The sequence below is a fragment of the Dichomitus squalens genome (genome assembly GCF_000275845.1).
Source record: "Dichomitus squalens LYAD-421 SS1 unplaced genomic scaffold DICSQscaffold_37, whole genome shotgun sequence".
Lineage (NCBI taxonomy): Eukaryota > Fungi > Basidiomycota > Agaricomycetes > Polyporales > Polyporaceae > Dichomitus > Dichomitus squalens.
Window position 1 is genome coordinate 183,866 of NW_006766919.1, and position 21,178 is coordinate 205,043.

Sequence of the window (21,178 nt, forward strand, 5' to 3'; positions counted from 1 at the left end):
GGGTCGTAGCCCTTGTCGTACAGCTTATCGTCCTTCTCTGTACGGAAATCATCTCCCGGTCTGTGTGACGATAAACGCTTAAATGTGCACCTGTCATCCAGGTAGGTTGACGAGCCCTGCGGGCAGGCCAACTGTGCTTGAAGTTGCTCAGCAGCCGCCATTGTAGGAGGTGCGGTAGTGGAGAAATTGTCTCTGACGATAGGAAAGCTTGTTCTTCCCTAAGCGCTGAGACGGAGGAGGGCGCTCCGGAGGCTGACGGGAGGCGCGCGGGATGTTGGCCGATGCTGAATATTCAATGGCGGTCTGGCGATTGGCTATCGGCGCCCCGGGTGAAACCGGCTTGCCCCAAGGTCTATAATAACCGAAATTTGAGGACCCGTCGCGTCACCACTGTTCCTCTTCAGCTCTCGTTCGTACTTGTGTACATTTACGCCGCCTAATTTTCTCCCTCACGAATAGTAGACATTAGACATGCCTTACGCTGCTGGTACGTCACGAATGCACCTTCTGTAACAAAAACCAGGGAGCTCATTGCTCGGTCGCTCCCAGGTGACGCTGCCAAGGGTGCTGGTCTCTTCAAGACCCGCTGTGCCCAGTGTCACACTGTTGGTGCGGGCGAGCCTCACAAGGTTGGGCCCAACCTCCATGGGTGAGTTCTCTGGTACTGGTCAGCGCTGAGGTTCAGCAGCTGCTGACACGCGCCTTGTAGTGTCTTCGGCCGCAAGACTGGTCAGGCCGAGGGCTTCTCCTACACCGCTGCCAATGTCAACAAGGGTATCACCTGGGACGAGCAGACCCTCTTTGAGTACCTCGAGAACCCCAAAAAGGTGCGCAGGATTTGCCACGTCATTGTAGACGGTCTTCGTCTCTAAGACCTATTCCCACTCCAGTACATCCCCGGTACCAAGATGGCCTTCGCTGGTCTGAAGAAGGACAAGGACCGGAACGACCTCATTACGTGGCTTAAGGAAGCGGTACGTTGTCACCTCGTCTTCGTATGGTCCCTAGTTTACGTTTGCTGCGCTAGACCGCATAATCGGTTGTTCTCATGGGCCTTCCCCGTCTACTTATATTTTAATATACACGAGCGTTCTACTGGTCACCATAATGTAGACGGCCACAACATCGTGTCACTGGGTTCTGGAGCATTTCACACATACGGTATCCCTACTCTTGGCAATACGATACTTTCCACAACAATACCAGGTTTGTGGATGTGTGAGTGCGAGTGCACCTGCTCGGTTGAGTTCAGGACAAGACACGTTTAGCAAGACTGTCCTGAATGTTTGTTTCGTGAGTAGGGGGCTTATCGAAGACTTTGGAGTCGTTTGCTTTATGGTCTCGCTCGAGTTCGATGTCTTTCGTTCAGGCCGACAATGATCATCATGACGTCACAGCAACTCCTGCAAACTTTACCGTCGCCGACAGAACATACACGTGGCGCCCCAACGCCATATTCGTGCCTCGTTCTTCTCCCGGATCTTCCCACGTCGCTCTAGGACATTCGCTGCATCTAGCAAAGTACCTCGGATACTCTCAGCAGTCACAAAAATTGATACATAACGGGAAGTAGAGTCCATTCAAAACCTTCGAGGTCAAGGTCGAGGCAAGTTCCTGTGGCTGTTGTACGTCATGCTAGGCCTTGTAAACCAACTAATTGCCACTTTTCGAGGACATAGGCATTCGTCGCCAACGCAGTCATCGCGGTCGCGGGCGAGAAAAAGGTGACTTTCCTGGTGGAGGCGACTTGTGTGACTAATTGGGACCGGTGCGGGTGACCAGCAGGTTGGCATCGATATAAGGATTCTCTTCCCATGGTGCGCTTCCAGTGAGCACTGCCCACTCAGGGCTGTTGCCCACCCGCGTCACCTCATCTCTACGGTTGTCTTCGATCCAATTGCGGTGAAGACGCATACTTCATTCACTATGTCGGTACCTCGAGCTTCCCTAGGTGGGAGATGATCAAAAGGACTCTGGTGGCGATCCAAGCAACTCTTGCAATTTTCCCCTCACTTTCCACCAACTTCGCCCTCGCATTAGGGTATATTTGAGAGAGCCCAGGGCGAAATTTCTTGGGCTATCTGACGTTCGCTCGAGATATAGACGCAAGTATTCTGAGTAAAGTGGAGCGTGCGGATATACGCTTCGAGCGAGTGTGTGTCAAATTTTCTGGTACGGTGGTGCCCCGGATACCCTGGGGGCTGGACGTACCACGCATCGCGCAGGCATCCCGCGGTGCGTGGCACTGAAGAGGGAGGACCCCATACACTACCTTCCATCATGGGAACTCACCACATAAACAAGTCTCTTCTCGGAAACAAATCATTCTGCAGCAGCGTTCTCTCGAGGTCAAGTGGAGCATGATCTCGAGCGATCTCAGCGCCACTTCGAGCCTCAGTTTCGTGGCCCAGGTTCTGTCAAATATACCCTATTACAGCGATGTGCACAATGATACGGAAAACGCATTTTTGTGAGCCAGCGTCTGTTGGGCGCTCGGAGACCCAAACGCTGTGCCGGGCTGTCGGGCACCCGGAAGGAGCCGGAGACCGAGCGTTATCCTGGTCACAGTAGCCCTCCAGGACGGTCCCCAAAGGCTAAACATGGCAATGAGGAGAGCAGAGAGAAAAGATTAGAATATATGATGCATAGCCGATGTTCTATGAAGCAAGACTGATTCGTTCAGTGAAGAGGAGCCACATTTTGTGCTTCATTGGCGATTGTCATGCCCCTGTAACGATGAGTAACAAAGTCACAGCGGTCAGCGTTTGAGTCCCGTGACCCTCAGCGTCTCTATGAGCGCTGGTCCCGCGCGAAATGCGTTTTCCGTATCATTCTGCACATCGCTGTAACTGACTAGTGGTCACCCGTGTGGTTCTCAAGGGCAGAAAACACGAACCCCCAAATTGGGACCCTCGTGCGTTTGATCACCGCATCCCGACAGGTAGTCCAGGTCTTCGAATGCGCTGAACCTGATTATCACTTGCACTATGCTCCACTCCTCTCTGAGACCATCACAGCGATTGATGTGGGTTGAAGCGGAGTCTCATACTTGAAGACAGGCATTCCAGCAGGAACACGGCGCTTTCAACGGCTCATTGACGATTGTTATTTACCATTTGCGAGGCCCACTGCGTCCTTTAAAGTGCCGCACACTTCAAAGCCATGCTATTAAGTTCTTATGGATACAGTATGTATACATGTGCGTCTAGCAGTAGTCAACAGGTACGTCGAGTACACCCGGGACATGATAACCTAAAGCCCTGAACCAATAACCGTTACGAATAAAGCCGTCAATAACGCACGACGACCGCCCATCCCGACCACTACTTCCTGAATGGTATAGGCTGCTGCCGCCGATAAGGTGTCGTGTCAATGCAGTCAATGCAAACCCCTCCGAGGGGCCCACTGGGATCCAAATAGTTATAGCGAGTCGAGCCGTCAGTCTGGGGGCCAGGAACGAGAGTGGGAGCAGAAACGATGGATGGGGGAGAACGAGGGGAGTTGCGTGATATGCGTGTGTATGGGGCCCTGTGGCCCCAGGAGTGTGCGTAAGCATGAAACAGGTGTGTGGTGTAATTTCGTCGTCGTGTAGACGTGAGGCTCATGAATAGTGGAAGAGGGCCTAATTTGCCGTGAGGCCGTTCTTCGCCGCCTTGTCGAAGCGGTTGTTGTCTGTTGGCCGGGATAGACCTCGTTAGACGCCGAAGCTCAACGAAGTCGCAAAGTATGTAGGAAACTCACTGTAGGCAGTGTCTGCGTCCCACAACATGACGCCCCCAAACGAGCTGTACTTCTGCTGCGCCTCGGCGACGTAGCTGGCGAGGGTCTCCGCCGAAACGTAGCCCTCGCCGGCCGCCTTGGACGACGCGGGGGCGCCGATGTACACCTTGACGTCTGGGTTCGCAGACTGCGTCTTCGCCCACTTGTCCCAAGTGGCGAAATTGTACTCCGACTTGTGGTTCAGGCCGCAGTAGTTGTTGTCTAGAGGGCCAAAGGCACGAGATGTTAGCGAAGCGGCTCGAGTCGGCGTCATGCGGGATATTATACTTACAGAACTGAACATAGACGGCGTCGAAGTGAGCCTCGTTCAGCGCCTCCCCGATGTTGGCATCAGGGTAAGGGCACTGAGGCGCTGCGGTGATGTAGTACTTCCTACAAGAAGGGAACATGCTCGCATCAAAACCGGAAAGCTGAGGGAAGCGAAAAGACAACGTACTTGTCTTTGGTCGTGACGTCGATCTCAGTACTATTCTTAGACGAAGTCGGGCTGCTCTTCTTGCGCTTCAACATCCGGTGTCGAGCACGGCGAGACTTGGCCTTCGTCTTGTCGGAGGTGTTTTCGCCAGCGTTGGAGCGGATGCGGTTAACGAACGCCGCATAGTGAGCCGGAGAGCCGCTCTCGATGTCCAAGTCAACGCTAGATCACAGACACCCATCATCAGTCCGATTCGCTCGCCTCGCCCAAACGTCAAATGCGACGCCACGCGCGTCTAGGTGTACGTACCCATCGAGGATAGCGTCGCCGAGGGGGCGCACAGGGCTCTCACCCCCGAGGAACAGGTTCCAAATAGTGTCTGCGAATGTCTTCGCCTCTGAGTCGGACGAGAACCCGACCTCGCCCGTAGCGCCACCAATGGAAAGCGTCACGATCTTGCCGGCCTTCTGGCACGTCTTGATGTCGTCCGCCAAACTGTCGCAGTTGGCAAGCGCGGTGCCAGCAAACACCGAGTTTCCCGAGGCGCTGCAGGTCTATTGCGTGTAAGAAAACGATCGTCAGCGCGTGTGTTCTGCGTTCGGTGAATGCAATCGATGGGACGGGACGAACGTTGGCAAAGTCGATGGCCGGCATGCCACCCTTGGCTTTGAATTGGTAGAGGAAGGCGAGCGGGATGGTGTCGATAGTGTCATCCTGGCAGTAGTGAGACAGAGACTGCTGCTTGTCGTCGCCGTCCTGGCCCCAGTAACTGTAGGGGATGGTCAATTCATTCCGAACGCGCCGACGCCACATGTGGAGCTCACGTACACAGCAAGCTGGAGCGTAATGATCAGCGAAGTCTAGACATGAGGTGGCGAGTGGGGGGAAAGTCGAACGTACGTTGGTGTTTTTGGTCATGTCGAACGCCATGGTGCGCTGCACCGACCTCCCGAGGGTCAGGACGAGGGACGCAACGGAAAGCAAAGATCGCTTGTTGAAGCTCGCAGACAGCATGTGTTGAAAGAGAGGAGATGCAAGGAAAGGAACGGAAGCGAGAAAAAAACAAGGAGAACAGAACCTGAAGGATCGGGATAGACGAAGCCACTGCGGGGACGCGGACCAACATCTCCGCACCTTTATACTCTGACACTGGCGAGCGTCCGAGCGGACTTCCCAGTCCCGCTCCGAGAAAGGGGATCCACAATGCATCAATCTTTTTCCCCGACAGGACTCGCTTGGTACGAGTGGCTTTGGAACGCTTGTTGTGATGTTCCATCTGCGACCCGGCGGCGTCGTCCGTGGCAGTGAACATTCGGGCGCGAAGGCCTCAGCTCGCCGGTCTGCACAAAAACACCACAGGCGCGCGGAGTCCTCCCATCATCACGGCGCACAAATCAATTGTCTCCCAGGTAGTGGATTCTTTCAAAGAGGAAGGTCAGTTGCGACGCCGCAGCGCCGAACCGGAGCGTACCTTGAAAAAGGATCTAAATACCGTAACAGCTGTCCGTCCGCGGCCGCTCGCCGTTCTCGATCTTTGACGGCCGTCTACTTCAGACTTGAAATGAGCTAGATCTGGGAGCTAGCAGCACAGGAACACTGATGAGATTCCTCCAGCGAGGGCGACATGAAGCCCCTATTGGCGAATTTATCCAGGTGGAGCACGCCATTTGGCAATTGTGGTAATCCGAACGCCGCGAAGGAGAGGTTCGCAGATAGACATGCAGAATCACACAGCGAAGTCGAGTATGTCACGAAAAACTTTGCCTTTGCCATGGCTTCTTTTCGTACGATGGCACTGAACAAGCTTGACTCGTCGCGGGGACGTCTAAGCTCGAAAGAGATAGGGGTTCCGACGAGCGTCAGGTACGAAACCGGATGAACAAGTCGGCCACCCGATGACCTCTGGTTGTTCCGCAAAACAATGCAATGCATATAGGCTTTTTGTGGGTGAGCATAAGACGGGCCACGGAAATGGCGAAGCACATCGCAAGCATTTCTGTAGATGAGAGCGTAGGTGCCCCTCCATCATCCTGAAGGATCGTGGAGCGCCCGCAGTCGAAAAAAGGATAGAAGCGACAAGATAGGTGTCAGGGTCTAGAGCCCTGAAAGACGGGAGCAGAGGGCATCAGCCCTAGCGGAAACAAGCTTGCAATAGCACTCACCCAATAGCAGCGACGCCATCTCGTCGCCCAGTGCGCCTAGACCACACACAAGGATTTCATTCGAAGAATACTGGCGAAGAGGACGATGCAAGCGCAGTCTGGGGTCGGGAAAGCTTAGGCAGTGTGGCCTCCTGGTCGAATTCCCGGCAGTTCCGCACCATACTCCGCCTGGGTGAGATGCTCAAAGACCATTGTTGCGTGGTTATCCCTACGTTTCCACTCAGGCAACACCGACACCAGAACACCGCTGTGTTGCACGCTGTGTTGAGCCTCTTAGGCTCTTCTCCGCCCAATGTTTCACATTGCTGCAGTCAGAACGTCCTCCGCACGGAAACGAGCACGCATACAACCGCTCAAGTACTCACCAGCCATCACCCACGCTTGAAGCGTGGGCACATCATTTCGAGCCATCGGTGCATACCGGGCCTCACGTACTCACAGTTGCTGCGCTGAATGCGGGTCGGCCGGGTGGGGTCGGCAGACGGTCCGAGTCGATGTTCAGTACCCTAGGTCCTCAGCGTCAGAATCGGGTGAATACGAGCATGTCTCGCGCGGCACAGAAGAGGCTGATTCCAGGCAGAGAGCGCACGGCGCGGTAGCGTCAGTCGTCGTGAACGAGGTGGTCGTGGTTGCAGTCTCAATGATTGCGTTGCGACCTGGAATTGAGGCTTGGCGAGAGGCCTCGAGTAACGAATTCGGCCGGTCGGACCTCGAGCTCGAGTGGTGACGTCGTTTGGCCTCTGGGCGTCTACCACCTCACCTTTTCCTCGCTCTGGGCGTTCCCCCACATCCTGCTCCCATATCCCGTCCACCACCCTCGTCCACACCTTCTCTGTTTTGTTGCTTCATAAATACCCTGAAACCATGTCGACCAGACAAGCCCGCCGCCCGAATGCCTCCGCCCCCTCAGATGGATCGCGGACGATCACCGTGCACGACAACCAGCCGCACGAGGACGAGAGCTCGGACAGTCAGGCTGTGGGCACCCTTCGCCTCCGCGGCGTCGCGCGGCACAGACAGCGTGTGGTCTGGCGAGAAGATGTTGTAGATAACGAGGGTGCGGGGAAGAAGAAGTCGAAGAGTGAGTCCGGTCAGATCCCCTTCCACTTCCCTCGTGGCTCATTTGCTTGTCTCCCTCTGCAGTCTGCTGTATCTACCACAAGCCGAGGCAGTTTGACGAGTCGTCTTCATCCGAGTCGAGTGACTCAGACACGGATTCTGACTCTGATGCACCTGCCCGCCGACGGTGTAATCGCGACCATGAACATGTCCACGACCACTCGGAGGGAGCGCACGGCACCGCGTCAAGGAGCGGGGAGGGTAGTGGCGTCGTGCACGAGCTCGAGAGCGACAGCGATGATACCAATGCTTATGAGCGAATGCCTCGCCGAAAGCCGAAGAAGGCACAAAGCAAAGATGACTGTAAGTCTCCTCGATGTGTCCAGTGTCTATATCTACTCACAATTGTGCGTCATCGCTCATCAGCCTAGATCTTCGTATTATCAGTTACGGATGCGCCGCGATGTTTTCTTGCACTTGTATCATACCGCCACTGTAGTTGAGTCCTCATTTCCAGTCCGTTTTGAAGAGTTTTCTTCGCCCTGGTCTGTTCAAAGACGTCAGTTCCTGGCATATTTGCGTCACGAATAGTCTGCGTGTTACGTAGTGTGCAACTGCGTTGAGGAGTGTCTCGCGGGATTGGCCGCTTAGTCTTCTGGGTGAGTCTGAACGTGCCTGCCGGCACAGACGAGCTCTCGTGGTCCTCATAGCCCGCTGGTCACACCTCAGGGTGATACTCAAACCGTCTCAAAGGAATATTTGTCTCGCTCAACAGTCCGCGCAGCTCACCCTTCGATGTTAATCGTTGTCACTCTGAACTATCAAAAGCCTCTGGACCGGGTGATGACTCTGCCGATCGTGATGATAGACATTGCGACGGACCACCAGGGAACCGGGGGTTCGCGATCGGCAACAAGCGGACGACAAGAGGACGTACAAAATGAGTTCCCTCCAGTCGATAAAAAGTCGTGAGTACACCTCTCAAGTGTTCTAGATATACACGTTGGAAAACTGACATGTCCCTCCCACTCCCTGATTCCACGTGTGTTGGCCTCCAGTCGGCCTTGCTCTATCCGCGGATCCTGTGTGTTCCCTGCCTGGTTCTCGGTGCCATTGAAAGAGCTTGGACGCTATGCATCGCCCTGCGTGGAACGTGAGAACGGCCGCGCGAATAAAACCGCTCCGGATGCCTTGCCTCACTGTCCACATAATTGAGCCCCCAAGGTCTCGCAGGAAGACGTTGGAGGCTGTGCGGCCGTCGGCCAGGGGCAGTACTGTCCTGTACCGTCGTAACAGCCGACGACGGGTGCAATAGGTATCTGCTGCCATTAGTGGTAGTGTACATAAGGGCTTCAGCGATCCGCGCTTTCGTATGTCACGTACGTAGCCCTCCCACAAAATTGCGTGTTTAAACAACCGATAGCAACCATCAGAGGCCATAACTAGTCAGGAACTAGTGAGTGAATTGTATCATAGTGCCGGAAGACTCACGACTGACGTCAGAGAGAATAGTTGTTATGCGTTTGCTCGATACACACACGAGGCATTTCATCGAAGTTTCCGATATCTCTAACACCAAATATGCCATTCTATCGCATACCTGGGACACTGGGGGTGAACAGACGTACGAAGAGGTCAGGAATATACAGATAGACTATCCCATACAAGTACGTATCAGTCGAGTGGAGGCTTCAGTCATCCCAAGCTGACGCGCACTGACATCGTTTTCTGCTCAGAGAGTATCATCTCGTGCGAAGCAACCATCAATAGCTTGGGCGTCTCGTGCGTACAGCAGGATCCGGCGGATCTGTTGCAGACGTTCGAGCGACCGCGACAACAACGACGTGGCGATTAGCGAAGACCGGCCGTCCGATCTTTGGGACGACCATCGGCTTGCCGAGAAGATCAAGAAGTCCTGCGAGGTTGCCCGCAACCACGGCTACCGCCTCCTATGGATAGACTCATATTGCATCAACAAGTCCAGCAGCTCCGAGCTGTCAGAAACGATAAACTCGATGTACGCCTGGTACGGTCATGCGACGATATGCTATGCGCTCCTGGCAGACGTCCCCTACATGTTCGACTACTCTGAAGGCTCCCCGTTCCGCGACAGCCGGTGGTTCAAGCGAGGATGGACGCTGCAAGAGCTTATTGCTCCCAAACACGTTGTGTTCCTGTCCAAAGACCGGCGTCCGCTCGGATCGAAGGGCACTATGGCGGCGGTCGTCGAGGAGATTACTGGTATCGACCGCCGGGTCTTGACGCATGAGACCTCTCTCGATACGGTCAGCGTCGCCCAACGCATGTCTTGGGCCGCGAAACGCGAGACAACCCGCACAGAGGACAGAGCGTACTCGCTCCTTGGTATCTTCGATCTCAATATGCCCACCCTCTACGGGGAGGGCGAACGGGCCTTCCAACGGCTGCAGGAAGAGATCCTCCGGCGGATACCAGATCAGAGTCTCTTCGCATGGGGACACGTTTGTACTTGGCAGAACCCCCTTCCAGTATCGCCGACGGGTATTCACGACCTTCCGCGTGGTGATGGCGTAGACCTGCCTCAAAACGGCTCTTTGTCCAAACACGTCACATCCTTCTTCGCATCGTCCCCATCCGATTTCGCAATGTCCGGGACCGTGGGCAGCATGGCAGAAGACGACTATCTCCGTTGCGTGGGCGAATCAGATGTCCCGCACCTCGATTACACGACAACACCTTACGGGATTCGCTCGCAGTTCCTGGTCCTGCCCCTTCAAGCATACTTTTCCGACGACGAGATACGTGCAGAGCTGCAGCGTGACATCGACGATTTGTCGGAATTGTACCTTGCGATCCTCCGCTGCCATACCTCCCAGCTCAACATTGGCCGCCCGAATCATTGCCTGGCCCGCCTATGCTCCATCGTCCTGTCTCCATCCAAAGGCGAGGTTGTGATGGGCCGAGAGATGCGGTTGAGGAGGCGGGATCTCTACAAGTCGACGCGTTTCGAATACGAGATACGCACTTTCGCGGTGCTACCTCTGACAATGACCAAACTCAAGGATTGCCTCCACCATCTGCGAATTCGATCCGCGTACATGCCTCATCCTGATCGTACGGTTGTCTCCCGGGCACCAACGTCATTCCGCCCTTATCGGACGTTCGACGATCCCGGTGATTTAAAACTGTCACCGTATACCACTCTGGTCCTCCACGCCTGGGGGTACGACGTTGAATTTCGCGAGCCCACTAGCGGCGCACTGGCCTTCACGTACTCACTCATCCTACGACGGCGCCAGTATGTTCTCCAGCTCAACATTAGCGACTTTCGACATCTCGTGAGCCTCGTCGGTGGGCGATACGTCAACGTCGCGGCGGCATGGCTCTTCACCGAGGAGGAAGCTCAGCACCATCGCCTCCCTCTTTCTACATACCAAGGCCCGGTCCCTCATGGCGCTGCTAGATACATTGACGACGCCGGGTTTCGTCCTATCGTTCTTCGGAAGCCCGACAATGGTCTTGCCGTAGTTATTCGCCTCGGCATTGAGCGCGAAGAGACTTCAGACTATTCCTCGTCGTATCTCGTTCATGTCAAGGTCGAGGAGTCGGACACCGCGCATTACTCGTCCGGAGGCAGTACTGTTGACGTCATGCCTGAGCTTGAGGAAGCTCGCAGGCTTCCCGAACGATACCTACGCTAGTATCAACGACCGGACACTTGTGATGCATAGACGGTACTTTACGTGTAGACATTGTTGGAGAACTAGAATTGATCACATTTAGCGTGTCGAGCAGCCCGCCTGATAGCTAGCTAATGAACCAACCAGTATTGGCAAAACAAGAGATGCCGCTCTGTTGCAAGTTAAGCAGTGAGAGACAAGCATGAGATCAACGATATACCTTGTCTATGTCAATCGTCGTCTGAGAATGCTAAGAAACGGCGGAGCCCAGTTGTGTAGAACATTCTGAAGGGCGACTGTCGTCATCGCAGAGATGATGGCGATCCTCAATGCGGCGCTATTTAATGGCCAAGTACAATGTTCTCACGCGCTTTCTGGAAACCAGATCCGGCGCTTCTTCTCCACCAGCCGCTAGTGTACACTGTACAGGGCAGAATAGTTCCGGCCTCCGGCAAATGGCAGAATGGCAAAACGGCAATTGCCAGGGCCGGCAAATACTGGCGGTCTCGGTGGCCGGCAAAATGGCATTTGCCGCCTGGCAATTGCCTCTGGCAGAATGGCAGCGTTCTGCCAAGAACACTACCAGCCGCCCTCCGCGACTGTTCCTGTCACAGTTAACTCCATAAAGCCCTACACTGCGTGAAGCGCCATATTACGGTGGCGGGGAACATGCTGGGAATTTGCGTATTCCGCGCATATCACCCACGGATTCCCCAGTAAATCCCCCTTTGATGGGAATCTGGTGGGAACATGCACATTCTCTCCAGATTCCCTCAACATCCCCAACCGCTTGTGCAGATTTCTTTAATAAGGGGGACTTGCCTGCCCAAAATTACTTATCCGTCCGCGATGACGTCGTCGTATGGTCCCATATCAACCTGCCATCGCGTCCACATCTTGACTTCGTACTTCTTGCATTCCCTCCGTATGCCTATCTTCCCCTTGGTACGTCCTGACCATTGACTCTCGGATGGCAGCTGATGTGTTAACATGCAGGTGTTCTCTCATAAATACATCTGCTGATCAGGGCAATAGTACGTCTCTAGTGTTGCGTGTGAAGTCCCAAAGTCTGATGGCTGCCGCATCTAGTAGGTTGTCCCGCGTTTATCGATTGTCCTTGATTAAGACTGTGAGTACCCAGTTTCAACGCTACAGTGTACTGCTAATCCTTTCTAAGCAGAACTCAAATATCGACATGGTGAGTGCATATATGCATGTATTGCGCGTGCCATCTCAGCTGTGTCTGATGTCCAATTGTAAGCCAGTATCGCTGTGCTGGCGGCTACGGGTATGATGTGATTGGGTTAGGGTTGATTGGGCCGGTCTGTATGATATATAGAGAAGTCCGGATGTAGCGTAGGAGAGTCGCCATTTGAATATATATTCATTTCGATCTAATTCAATCTGGCTGCCAATATCGGGACGAATACTAGGCGCCAAGCTGGGCACCAAAAATGGATATGAATAATAAGATACAAAATTGTATATCCCATTTGATCCCATGTTATGCAGGGTGCGGAATGTCTAAGTAATATGTGGGGAACATGGTCGGAATGTGAGGGGAAGGCAGTTAATACCATGACATCCTCTAAACCTGCGGAATGTGGTGGGAACACGCCGGGAATGTGGCGGTAATGTGCTCATCCTCTCCGTGTTCCCCAACCTCTGTAATCTGGCGCTTCACGCGGTGCTAGGTCCAGGTTATCCTGTTAGCCCAACATAGCGTACTGGTACCGCATCTACTTACGTAGGCTCAGCCAACGTGCAAATCTTATGCAGCGATCGGGGGATCCAATGATCGTCCCGCGCTCAGATGACCGCGCCGTTGTGACCCGATCTTTGCCGTCATAACGCATTGTTCAAAAATTTGGCGAGACCGGCGGTACAAGCAAGCTCCCCACCTTCGCAGTGAGTACGATGTCTATCAAATCAGTAGATGTGGGTAAAACGGCTGCAAGCTACCACTCAAGACTTTCTCGATGTGTCAGGTACGTGGTGACATGTAGTAAGGTCGAGCAAACAGCCTCAAAATTGATCCATCATTTTGTCAGGCATTTCACTCCAGCATGGTTCACCGCTATCATGGGTGAGGGCTCCGCCGCTGATGAGGGAAGTTACGTCTGACTCTGGGGTCTCGAACAGGAACTGGTGCTATCGCTGTTCTGTGGCAGAATTCCCCTTACGTCTACCGCTCGACGGCTACAGAAACGCTTGTTCGCATATTCTTCTTCTTTGACCTCTTCCTCTTCGGTATCTTCAACATCGTCACGGCACTACGCTACGCCATGTTTCCGGAAGTTTGGCGATCCTCCATGCAACATCCAACACAAACCCTGTTTCTTGCAACATACCCTATGGGCGCCACCACTCTTATCAGTATCGCCGCTGGAATCCACGCAGAGGCCGGGTTCGGCGACAGATATTTCGTGTATACCCTTTGGGCTTTATGGTGGGCCGACGTCTTTGTGTCCTTGATGTGTGCTTTCGGCATTGTCCACATTATGTCAGTGCGCTCACACTAGCTTCTCTGATACTCACAGGGCGACGTTGTTGACCGGGCCTTCTCCATTAGGTTCACTCGACAGAAGCACTCTCTGGAGAGGATCACTGCCGTCTGGCTGCTACCCGTCGTAACTCTCATTGTCGCCTCGTCCACTGGCGGAGTCCTCGCCGCATCCCTAATCGAGTACTCAATCACAGCGACCCTCGCCACGCTTGTCTTCGCGACTGCGCTGGTGACCATGGGGCTGACGCTGGCGTTCATGATGCTCTCGTTGTACTTCCTCCGTCTCGCGCTATATGGGGTTCCCCGGCATGCCGAAGTGGCGAGCGTCTTCATTCCACTCGGCCCATTAGGTCAAGGAGCGTACTCCATTCTTCTCCTCGGATCGGGATACAATTCTGTGCTCCCTTTGCACTCCGGGACGTCGACCATCCTGCGCCAACAAGACATCGGCAGGATTATAAATGTGATGACGCTCGCAATCTCCCTAGTCCTCTGGTCTATGGCCACGCTCTGGTTGATATACGCTGTGATGGCGATTTCCGACGTATTGTGGCACGACAGAGTGCCGTTCAAACAGGCTTTCTGGAGCCTCATCTTTCCAAACGTGAGCCCTCTTCCGATGTGCCTGCGTCCCTGCTGGCTGATGTCGTCAATCCTCAGGGCGTGTACGCGAACCTAACGATACAGCTTTACCGAGTCACAGACTCGCCATTCTTCCGCGTGTGGGGCGCAACCTACGCGATCGCGACGCTGCTAGTGTGGTCGTGGGTGTTCACGCGGACGTGCATGCTAGTGTACACCGGCGGCGTGTTCCGTGCGCCGTACCTCGACGAAGCCGACATCCATACCGCGGCGATCGAGAAGGACGCCAGCACGTGGAATGCACATAAGCCTATCACAGACCTCGAAGCGGCGTGTGTACCGGGATGTCCCTCCTTGCCCGTGGTCGTTGCGACGAATGGGCACAGAGAGAGTGACCGTTCTACGGGTCCCGGTGAGGGAATCATGGACTCAGAACAATCCATCCTCGTTGGAGTATTTGAAACAATGGAGACCCAAGTGAAGGCTATGTAGTTTTCATATGGCGACAATTTGCCCATAGACGTCCACTTGACTCAAACGGGAGCCCGGTGCTCTCCCTGTATCTTGTTTTGTCGATGCTGCTTCATAGATCGTATGCCTACTGTAGCCTATCGTTCACGGGAAATTTTGTCCGTCACGTAGACTTCATGCCCTACATAGATGTCAAGGGAGCGACTTCAGATTGGCGACCTTCAAGGATGTTCACCAAGCCGTCCCTTGACCGGCTCGAGCTCGAACGTGTTCCAGAAGTCCCTGCTGTCCATCGCCCGGCCGATGCGCTCGGGCGTCCTTGGTAGGGCCCGGACACCATGTTCGTCCATGAGCTCTCTGACCCACTTCCCCTGTTTCCCCTCCTCTCCCCAAGCGGACGCGAGATCCCACCAGTCATACACCCGGCCGTCCGTGAGCAGCCAGCGCTCGCCGTTTGCGCGGTCGAAATGTTCGTGCACGGCCAAGATGGCGCGCGAGACGTCCAGGCCGTGTATCATGTGAATGCTACCCTACATGCGCATGTGAGGGAGACAATCAGCTTGCGGATCGACTATCGGTCATACCTTTTGTGTCAATGCGTCTTTGGAAGGTGCAACGCGCGGGATCCAGTTCTTCAAGTTTCTTGGACCACCCCAGAGCCCACAGAGATCGAGCACCGTGGTGGGGACTTTCGGAGCTAGCGCGAGGAGCTCCGTCTCGGCCCGCGCACGGTCATTTGATTCGTCGAACTTCGAGTGACGGTCTGCCCATGTATGACTGCCGTCTTGCAGCGTCGGCCCACCCTGCATTCATTCACAAGTCCTACTTCAATGCAGATCCCACCAGAAACCGCGACAAGGAGTAGATACGCCTTACGTCCCAAATCCCGGTGGAACCAAGCTGGATGAAAGCAGCACTTGGCCCCTCTGCGTGTGTCTGTTGGTACAGCTCGACCAACCGTTCTGACGCTCCCGGGACCTTGATGGGAAATGTGATGAGCACGGTTTTCGCGTTCGGCAAGGCCTGGAAAGGCGCTGGGTTAGTGGAATGCGGGTCAAACTCGAACGCAATGGTGTCGTCTCGGCCGCTACGGGAAGTGGCTGCATAGGAGATGCCGCGTTCTTTGCATAGAGGAATGAGGAAGGTAGATGTCCAGCCAGCACCCAGAATGAGGAGATCGAAGATTATCACAGCCATGCTGGTCTCTAAGAGGCCACTGCAGGCTTCGATTCCTCCTCAAGTACCGGCGACGAGGTTCTGAAGGAGGTAACATGTTTGTCTTCCCACGGACCCCACGAACAACGGCCCGATGGCTTGCGTCGACGCTGAGCGCCAGTGGCCTACGCCCGGTTCACCGGCCCGAACATCGACGTGTAGTCCCATCGTAAATCCATCGTAATCAGAGCCACTGTAGGATCATTACCTGGTTGGGTGTCTCGTCGCAATCCCCCTTGGAAGTTTTGATAGATTCGTGTTATATACTAATCGCATTCATTGTGCTGGGTGGAGCAAGTGTAAGATTAAGATGGGACACGAAGAGACCGTGACATGGTTGTCTCAACGTGGCTCAAGTCACGATGCTTCTATGATGGGAGTCATGTGACGCGGCGTCCTACAGCTCAATGCCCCCGCCAGTGGTTGTATTTCTGTATGCACTTCAATGAATGATCAGCCCATGTAACATACATGGCGAGATAATAGTATGTATTGTCATTGTCGTCAGAGTACATGACGGCCTTATCATCACCTCGCCCCGCCGACGTTTGCAATGGCGAGCTTAGTATGCGTTGCCAATTTGTCGTCTTTGTGAGAGATCTCGGCCGTTGCAATTTGCGTCAAGCTGTTCTGAAAATCTTCCCGGAATCACTGTGCTCGGATCAGCCTGCATTTCATGAGCCCCTAGTGGATGGCAGCGTGTTGATGTATATTCGAGTCTCGGTATGCTTCTGGACAACTCCCAATCGATGTCGATGCTGAAAACTGTCCTCCAGGTTATGGACCATCCATCGCATATTGGGTCAGCAAAATTCGTGGAAGGCCGGCTCATCACAAGAGGCATCCTTGTGACATCCATCGCTCAGGAAGTTCTGGCGTTCCTGGTGAGTAGGCATATAGCACCGATTTCGTCGGAAGGGATCTAATTGGCGCGGATATCATTTTCAGGATCGTGAGCTCGCGAGAGGCGATCCGCTCCGACACAACGACCTAGAGATCGGTCTGGAGCACCTAGATCTTATCGATGTTAAGGCCGAGAACGATGGGTCACGGGTCGTGCTCGTACCTATGCTCGCGTTGTCGCTAACTGGTATTTAGTGAGAAACGTCGGTTTAGACTAGGGAGCAGCGCGGACCGTGTCCGTACTCAAGATGTGAGCCAAACGTAACTGCAACATGTATGAGACCTGTGATGAAAGCGCGAGCTGCATGGGACAAGGCGGGGTTTGAGTATGCATCAGGTCACACAATTTGTCAAACTGCAGGGATGAACATACCAATGACGAACATCTGAAAGCTACGCTCGCATGAGATAGCTACAAACGTCCTCGACTCGAGCTGGAGGCTCACCCTACGTTTCCGACCTCTACCGTCTTCTCAGTTCTCGTCGACTTGACTTAGAGCAGTATTACTCCTCCAGTCTACGTATGATCAATTCCGCCAGAACATAGCGATTGGGTCTTCGTAAGTCAGGGAGATATCACAGAGGTCTGGACCGAGATTGCAGCAGTTTGGCTGTGCGGATGAATTACAGGCAAATATCGTCAATTGCCTGTAGTCAGGAATATGTCCACTGCACTCATTATTCACCAAAGCACGGCGCACGTTCAACTGCGCCCAATGATCATTAGTGACTGCATAGCGTAAGATAGCAAGACACATGCGACATAAAAATACACAAAACCTGTACATGGTGTGAGCTATGAGTCCATCGTGAGTGTAGTCGATCGGAGGACGACGTCGGATGCATCATGAGACCTCTTCCATGTCGTCATCATCCTCGTCGTCGTCGTCATCTTCTTCGTCTTCGCCCTCCATCTTGATGTCCTCGACCTTGACGCCGCTTGGTCCGGGAACATCCTCCGCCTTCATCTACGCAGGAGACGACCATCAGGCTTGATTGGATATCCCACAGATTTTGTTTACGCACCCCTTCCCCCTTGTAGTTCGCCATGAGCTCCCAACTGCCATTGAACTCTCCACTCCTGTGAAGGAAGGCGATCTCGCTGAGCACCTCCTTGAGGTACGCCTCGGGCTGTTGGGTGCGCTCGCGCAAAGCCTTGATAGACCACCGCTCGCGCTCTTGGAACGCCTTGAAGAGCTCGTCGAGCAGCTGGTCGCGCGGCATACGGGCCATCCGCTCGAACTGGCCCTTCGCAGGTTTTGCTTTCGGACGCTATCGGAGTGACCGTGAGCCTCCCTTGTGCCCTCAAACCAGAATACAACCGTGAAAGCGTACGACGAGGCTGAAAGGCGAGTGTTGCGCCGCGCCGCTCGTGAGCATATTGATGTTCCCGCGCCCGCCGGGGACCGCGTCCTCGATCATGCGTATCCGCCTCGTGGGCTGGTTCGCGCTCAGGTTGCGCATCTTGAGCCGCTGCCTGTAGCGGTCCGTCAGGATCGGTCGGAGGTTGCACTCGTGCTTGACGCGGCCGGTGAGGATCGTCGTGCGCGCGCGCGACTGCGTGCCGGGCTCCTTCTCGCGCTCTGCGACGACGATCTGATTCTCGACGTCGTCGTTGACCATGTCCATCTCGTACTCCTCGGCCTCGGCGCCCGTCTCGGGATTCGGGGGCAGGAGGAGCATGATGCGCGGCTTTTTGCCCGTCGCGGTTTCGGCGTTGTGGTAGACACGGATGGTAGCGAGGGGGACGCCCTCTTCGTCGATTGCGGACCAGCGCTCCATGAGGTGTCTGGGGATCTTCACCGAGGGCAGATTGTAGGAGCTCGGGGACGCTAGAGTGTGCTACAGGCATACCTTCACGAGCCACACTCGCCCATTCCCTGCATCCATCATGAGGGGCTCGTCCGGGTCTGGTTGGCTGTCCTCGTTCTCGCCGTTCACGGAGTCGAACCGCTTGGAATCCTCCTCCTCAACCATGGTAGGGTCCTCCATTTCGCGCGTTCTATATATATAAGTGCAACAGCCGCAAGAAAGCCAGGAGGATGGGGACAGACGGCGCAGAGAAGAACAAGGTCAAGGCGGCTTGCCACCACCGTCTCGCAGCCACAAGACTCTCCATGCAAGCGCCGAAGCGTGGGCTAGCGCCTCGGGGCCCAATGCCGGACCGGCCTTGCCGGGTCATGGTCCATAACTCCATACTAGGGGAGTTTCGATCGATTCTTGAAGCGTTGAAATTCGGAGCGTCAAGAAGAGTAGCAGACTTAATGTCAACCGTATTGTAGGATGATTTAAGTTCATTCGGAAAGTCATGCAAGTTGCGAACATAATAGCACACCAAATTAATGATACATACAACACCGACATCTAAGTAGTTCAACGGATGATCTCACATGCTAATGGGTTGGGCGGCCTAACAGCGCACCAGCAGTCTGATCCCTGACCCCCTTCACAAATTGGAACGCGTCCGTGCCACCTGTTCCCTTTGGCCCACCCTGGCTAGGCTCTCCAGTGTGTGCCTGGCGCGAGGGGATGAGGATGTACAGCGCGACGATGCGCACATGCTCGTCGCGGAACTCCTTGAGCGCCGTGACCGCAACGTCGTATGCCTCGCGCAATGCCTCGTTCTCGGTCTGCTCTACAAGCGTCCGGAGAGGGCGTGGATTCGCCTGCAGGTGGCGGAGGAACGCGCGGTGATGGCGCGGCATGTATGACTGCATGCGGGTCAGGAAGGGAACCTTGGGCGGGACCGGCGCCGAGCTGAATGTTGACGTCGGGGGCGAGGGGGGTGGAGCGGATGAAGAGGCAGAGGCAGAGGCAGAGGCAGAGGCAGGTCGCGCTTGGCCGTGGAAGTCGGAGTGGGAGTACCTGTCAACCCCAAGGAAGATATCGAGCGCGTGGACGAGCGAACTCTGCCCGGCACTCGGGCCGGAGAGTTCGGTCGGCTCCTCGAGGGTCGGATCGAGCTCGATGCCGTCAAAGACCCACTTCCGCCCGCGCGTGTCCGAGTCGGCGCCCTTGAACCAGGGCCGGATCTGGTTGTAGAACATGGTCGGGTCGCAGCCCTCGCGCACGGCCGCGAGCAGCGCCTGCATGTCCTTGATGACGTCCGCGAGTATGCGGAGGTAGTCTGTGATACGTCTGTGCGCGATCTCGTCCCCCACGAACGCTTCGTCCATGATCGCGCGCATAACCGAGAGCGCCTCGACGCCCCGGAGCTCGATGCGCGCGGAGGAGAGGTAGAACTCCTCTTCGTCGCGCGTGCCGGTGAAGAGCGTCAGACAGCGCAGGTTGTGCAATTCTGCCTTGGGCTGGAAAAGCACATTCGTCGCGAGTGGGGTCTTGAACGCCCAATTGTAAAGAACGTCATCCGAATAGGTCAGGACTGGTGGCAGCTGCAGTTGCGCGCACACCTGGAGTAGGGGGACAGTGACAGGGGGTGGTATATGGATCTCCCGCATTGTACTTGGCATGGTGTGTACGTAGAAGTGCATCACCCATGCGAGAACATGGTGCGCGCGCCGAAGCAGAATTTCCGAGTTCTTCAGCTCAGTGATGGACAATATCGGAAGCTGTGCGTCGAACGTGGAACCGGTTCGGGGCCGGGTGGATACAGAAAATAGACATTAGTGGTCGCCCCTTCGCATGACTAAGGGACACGACGGGGGGAGGCTTACCTCACGGACGGAATTACGCCATCGTTCCGACTTCTTCTCATCCTCGTCCGACAAGTCTGGCTTGTCCGCTAGTTGCAATCCGCTGGTGATTGCGTCGTCTAGCGCAGCTTCCCAGGGCTCCCATGGTTCGGGGAGACGAGCGAGCGGGGGCTGTGGCGGCATGAATCCGGTGCGCGTGTCGACGTCGAAATCATGGGCGGCGAGCGTCGATGTGTCAGGCGTGCCTGCAATAGTAGGCACGAAGGCATCCGGCCGCTGGAGGTTGAGAAAATGATTCGGTGGAAGAGTATCCATTTTATAAGGTGACCAGGATACTTTGGCGGAAAGCAGGAAAGTCTAAACGACACTGTGAGCAAGCCCACGGATCTCGGAAGCCAAACGGAGAGGGGCGGATGGGGATGGGGATGACAGTGTCGGGTGATGGGTATGGTCCGAAGTGAAAAGATGCAAAACCGTGTGGGGAGGTGGGCTCTTATGGCCAGCATAGAGTCCCGACTCCGGAGATGGTCGCGATGAGGGCTGTATGTTGACGCGGAAGGCTAAAGAAAGTTCTGACGACAGTGTCATCTAGATCTCGGTGGGCTGGATTTTGCCCCTGCACACGGCGGATCATCTCTTAATCAAGCCCGCCCCGACTCTCCGCTCGGCCCCGCCTCCCTCAGCGGGCGCCAAGGCCCGCCCCTTCAGGTATCTACGCAATGGTCAATCCCCCGAACGCATCTGCGAGTACAAGAGGCTGCTGTTGCGCGGAT

At 55.0% G+C, this 21,178-nt stretch overlaps 10 protein-coding genes across 10 annotated transcripts; 6 read left to right on the forward strand and 4 right to left on the reverse strand.

Moving 5' to 3' along the window:
* The first annotated feature begins 386 nt into the window (after positions 1 to 386).
* DICSQDRAFT_90461 (cytochrome-c from the OXPHOS pathway) lies at positions 387 to 2,006 on the forward strand. The gene is made up of 6 exons (XM_007368592.1): positions 387 to 487; positions 550 to 649; positions 710 to 827; positions 891 to 974; positions 1,028 to 1,606; positions 1,680 to 2,006. The coding sequence occupies exons 1-5, from the start codon at positions 472 to 474 to the stop codon at positions 1,034 to 1,036; spliced, it is 327 nt and encodes a 108-aa protein (XP_007368654.1). The 5' UTR covers positions 387 to 471; the 3' UTR covers positions 1,037 to 1,606; positions 1,680 to 2,006.
* A 1,616-nt stretch (positions 2,007 to 3,622) lies between these two features.
* DICSQDRAFT_172826 (glycoside hydrolase) lies at positions 3,623 to 5,125 on the reverse strand (the record flags this gene model as incomplete). The annotated part of the gene is made up of 8 exons (XM_007368593.1): positions 3,623 to 3,672; positions 3,742 to 3,981; positions 4,052 to 4,152; positions 4,217 to 4,417; positions 4,505 to 4,749; positions 4,826 to 4,964; positions 5,024 to 5,031; positions 5,096 to 5,125. 8 exons carry the CDS (start codon positions 5,123 to 5,125, stop codon positions 3,623 to 3,625), a joined length of 1,014 nt encoding a protein of 337 aa, XP_007368655.1.
* A 1,036-nt stretch (positions 5,126 to 6,161) lies between these two features.
* Positions 6,162 to 7,937, forward strand: DICSQDRAFT_90467 (uncharacterized protein). Its single transcript, XM_007368594.1, has 5 exons — positions 6,162 to 6,297; positions 6,358 to 6,455; positions 6,516 to 7,438; positions 7,501 to 7,779; positions 7,843 to 7,937. The coding sequence occupies exons 3-5, from the start codon at positions 7,222 to 7,224 to the stop codon at positions 7,845 to 7,847; spliced, it is 501 nt and encodes a 166-aa protein (XP_007368656.1). The 5' UTR covers positions 6,162 to 6,297; positions 6,358 to 6,455; positions 6,516 to 7,221; the 3' UTR covers positions 7,848 to 7,937.
* A 996-nt stretch (positions 7,938 to 8,933) lies between these two features.
* On the forward strand, positions 8,934 to 9,890 carry DICSQDRAFT_90470 (HET-domain-containing protein; the record flags this gene model as incomplete). The annotated part of the gene is made up of 2 exons (XM_007368595.1): positions 8,934 to 9,040; positions 9,272 to 9,890. Coding segments are annotated over 2 exons (726 nt in total), but the record flags the coding sequence as incomplete, so codon positions are not given.
* Positions 9,891 to 10,040: 150 nt separating this feature from the next.
* DICSQDRAFT_128787 (uncharacterized protein) lies at positions 10,041 to 11,096 on the forward strand (the record flags this gene model as incomplete). The annotated part of the gene is made up of 1 exon (XM_007368596.1): positions 10,041 to 11,096. One exon carries the CDS (start codon positions 10,041 to 10,043, stop codon positions 11,094 to 11,096), a length of 1,056 nt encoding a protein of 351 aa, XP_007368658.1.
* Positions 11,097 to 12,992: 1,896 nt separating this feature from the next.
* On the forward strand, positions 12,993 to 14,655 carry DICSQDRAFT_172828 (uncharacterized protein; the record flags this gene model as incomplete). Its single annotated transcript, XM_007368597.1, has 5 exons — positions 12,993 to 13,063; positions 13,127 to 13,161; positions 13,218 to 13,578; positions 13,648 to 14,185; positions 14,242 to 14,655. 5 exons carry the CDS (start codon positions 12,993 to 12,995, stop codon positions 14,653 to 14,655), a joined length of 1,419 nt encoding a protein of 472 aa, XP_007368659.1.
* Positions 14,656 to 14,855: 200 nt separating this feature from the next.
* DICSQDRAFT_172829 (uncharacterized protein) lies at positions 14,856 to 15,831 on the reverse strand (the record flags this gene model as incomplete). Its single annotated transcript, XM_007368598.1, has 3 exons — positions 14,856 to 15,164; positions 15,219 to 15,437; positions 15,511 to 15,831. 3 exons carry the CDS (start codon positions 15,829 to 15,831, stop codon positions 14,856 to 14,858), a joined length of 849 nt encoding a protein of 282 aa, XP_007368660.1.
* A 743-nt stretch (positions 15,832 to 16,574) lies between these two features.
* On the forward strand, positions 16,575 to 16,947 carry DICSQDRAFT_172830 (uncharacterized protein; the record flags this gene model as incomplete). The annotated part of the gene is made up of 2 exons (XM_007368599.1): positions 16,575 to 16,733; positions 16,798 to 16,947. 2 exons carry the CDS (start codon positions 16,575 to 16,577, stop codon positions 16,945 to 16,947), a joined length of 309 nt encoding a protein of 102 aa, XP_007368661.1.
* A 650-nt stretch (positions 16,948 to 17,597) lies between these two features.
* Positions 17,598 to 18,729, reverse strand: DICSQDRAFT_172831 (transcription initiation factor IIF beta subunit; the record flags this gene model as incomplete). The annotated part of the gene is made up of 4 exons (XM_007368600.1): positions 17,598 to 17,720; positions 17,779 to 18,024; positions 18,088 to 18,549; positions 18,607 to 18,729. 4 exons carry the CDS (start codon positions 18,727 to 18,729, stop codon positions 17,598 to 17,600), a joined length of 954 nt encoding a protein of 317 aa, XP_007368662.1.
* Positions 18,730 to 19,145: 416 nt separating this feature from the next.
* On the reverse strand, positions 19,146 to 20,720 carry DICSQDRAFT_66685 (Indoleamine 2,3-dioxygenase; the record flags this gene model as incomplete). The annotated part of the gene is made up of 2 exons (XM_007368601.1): positions 19,146 to 20,321; positions 20,427 to 20,720. 2 exons carry the CDS (start codon positions 20,718 to 20,720, stop codon positions 19,146 to 19,148), a joined length of 1,470 nt encoding a protein of 489 aa, XP_007368663.1.
* Between the last annotated feature and the right edge of the window lie 458 nt (positions 20,721 to 21,178).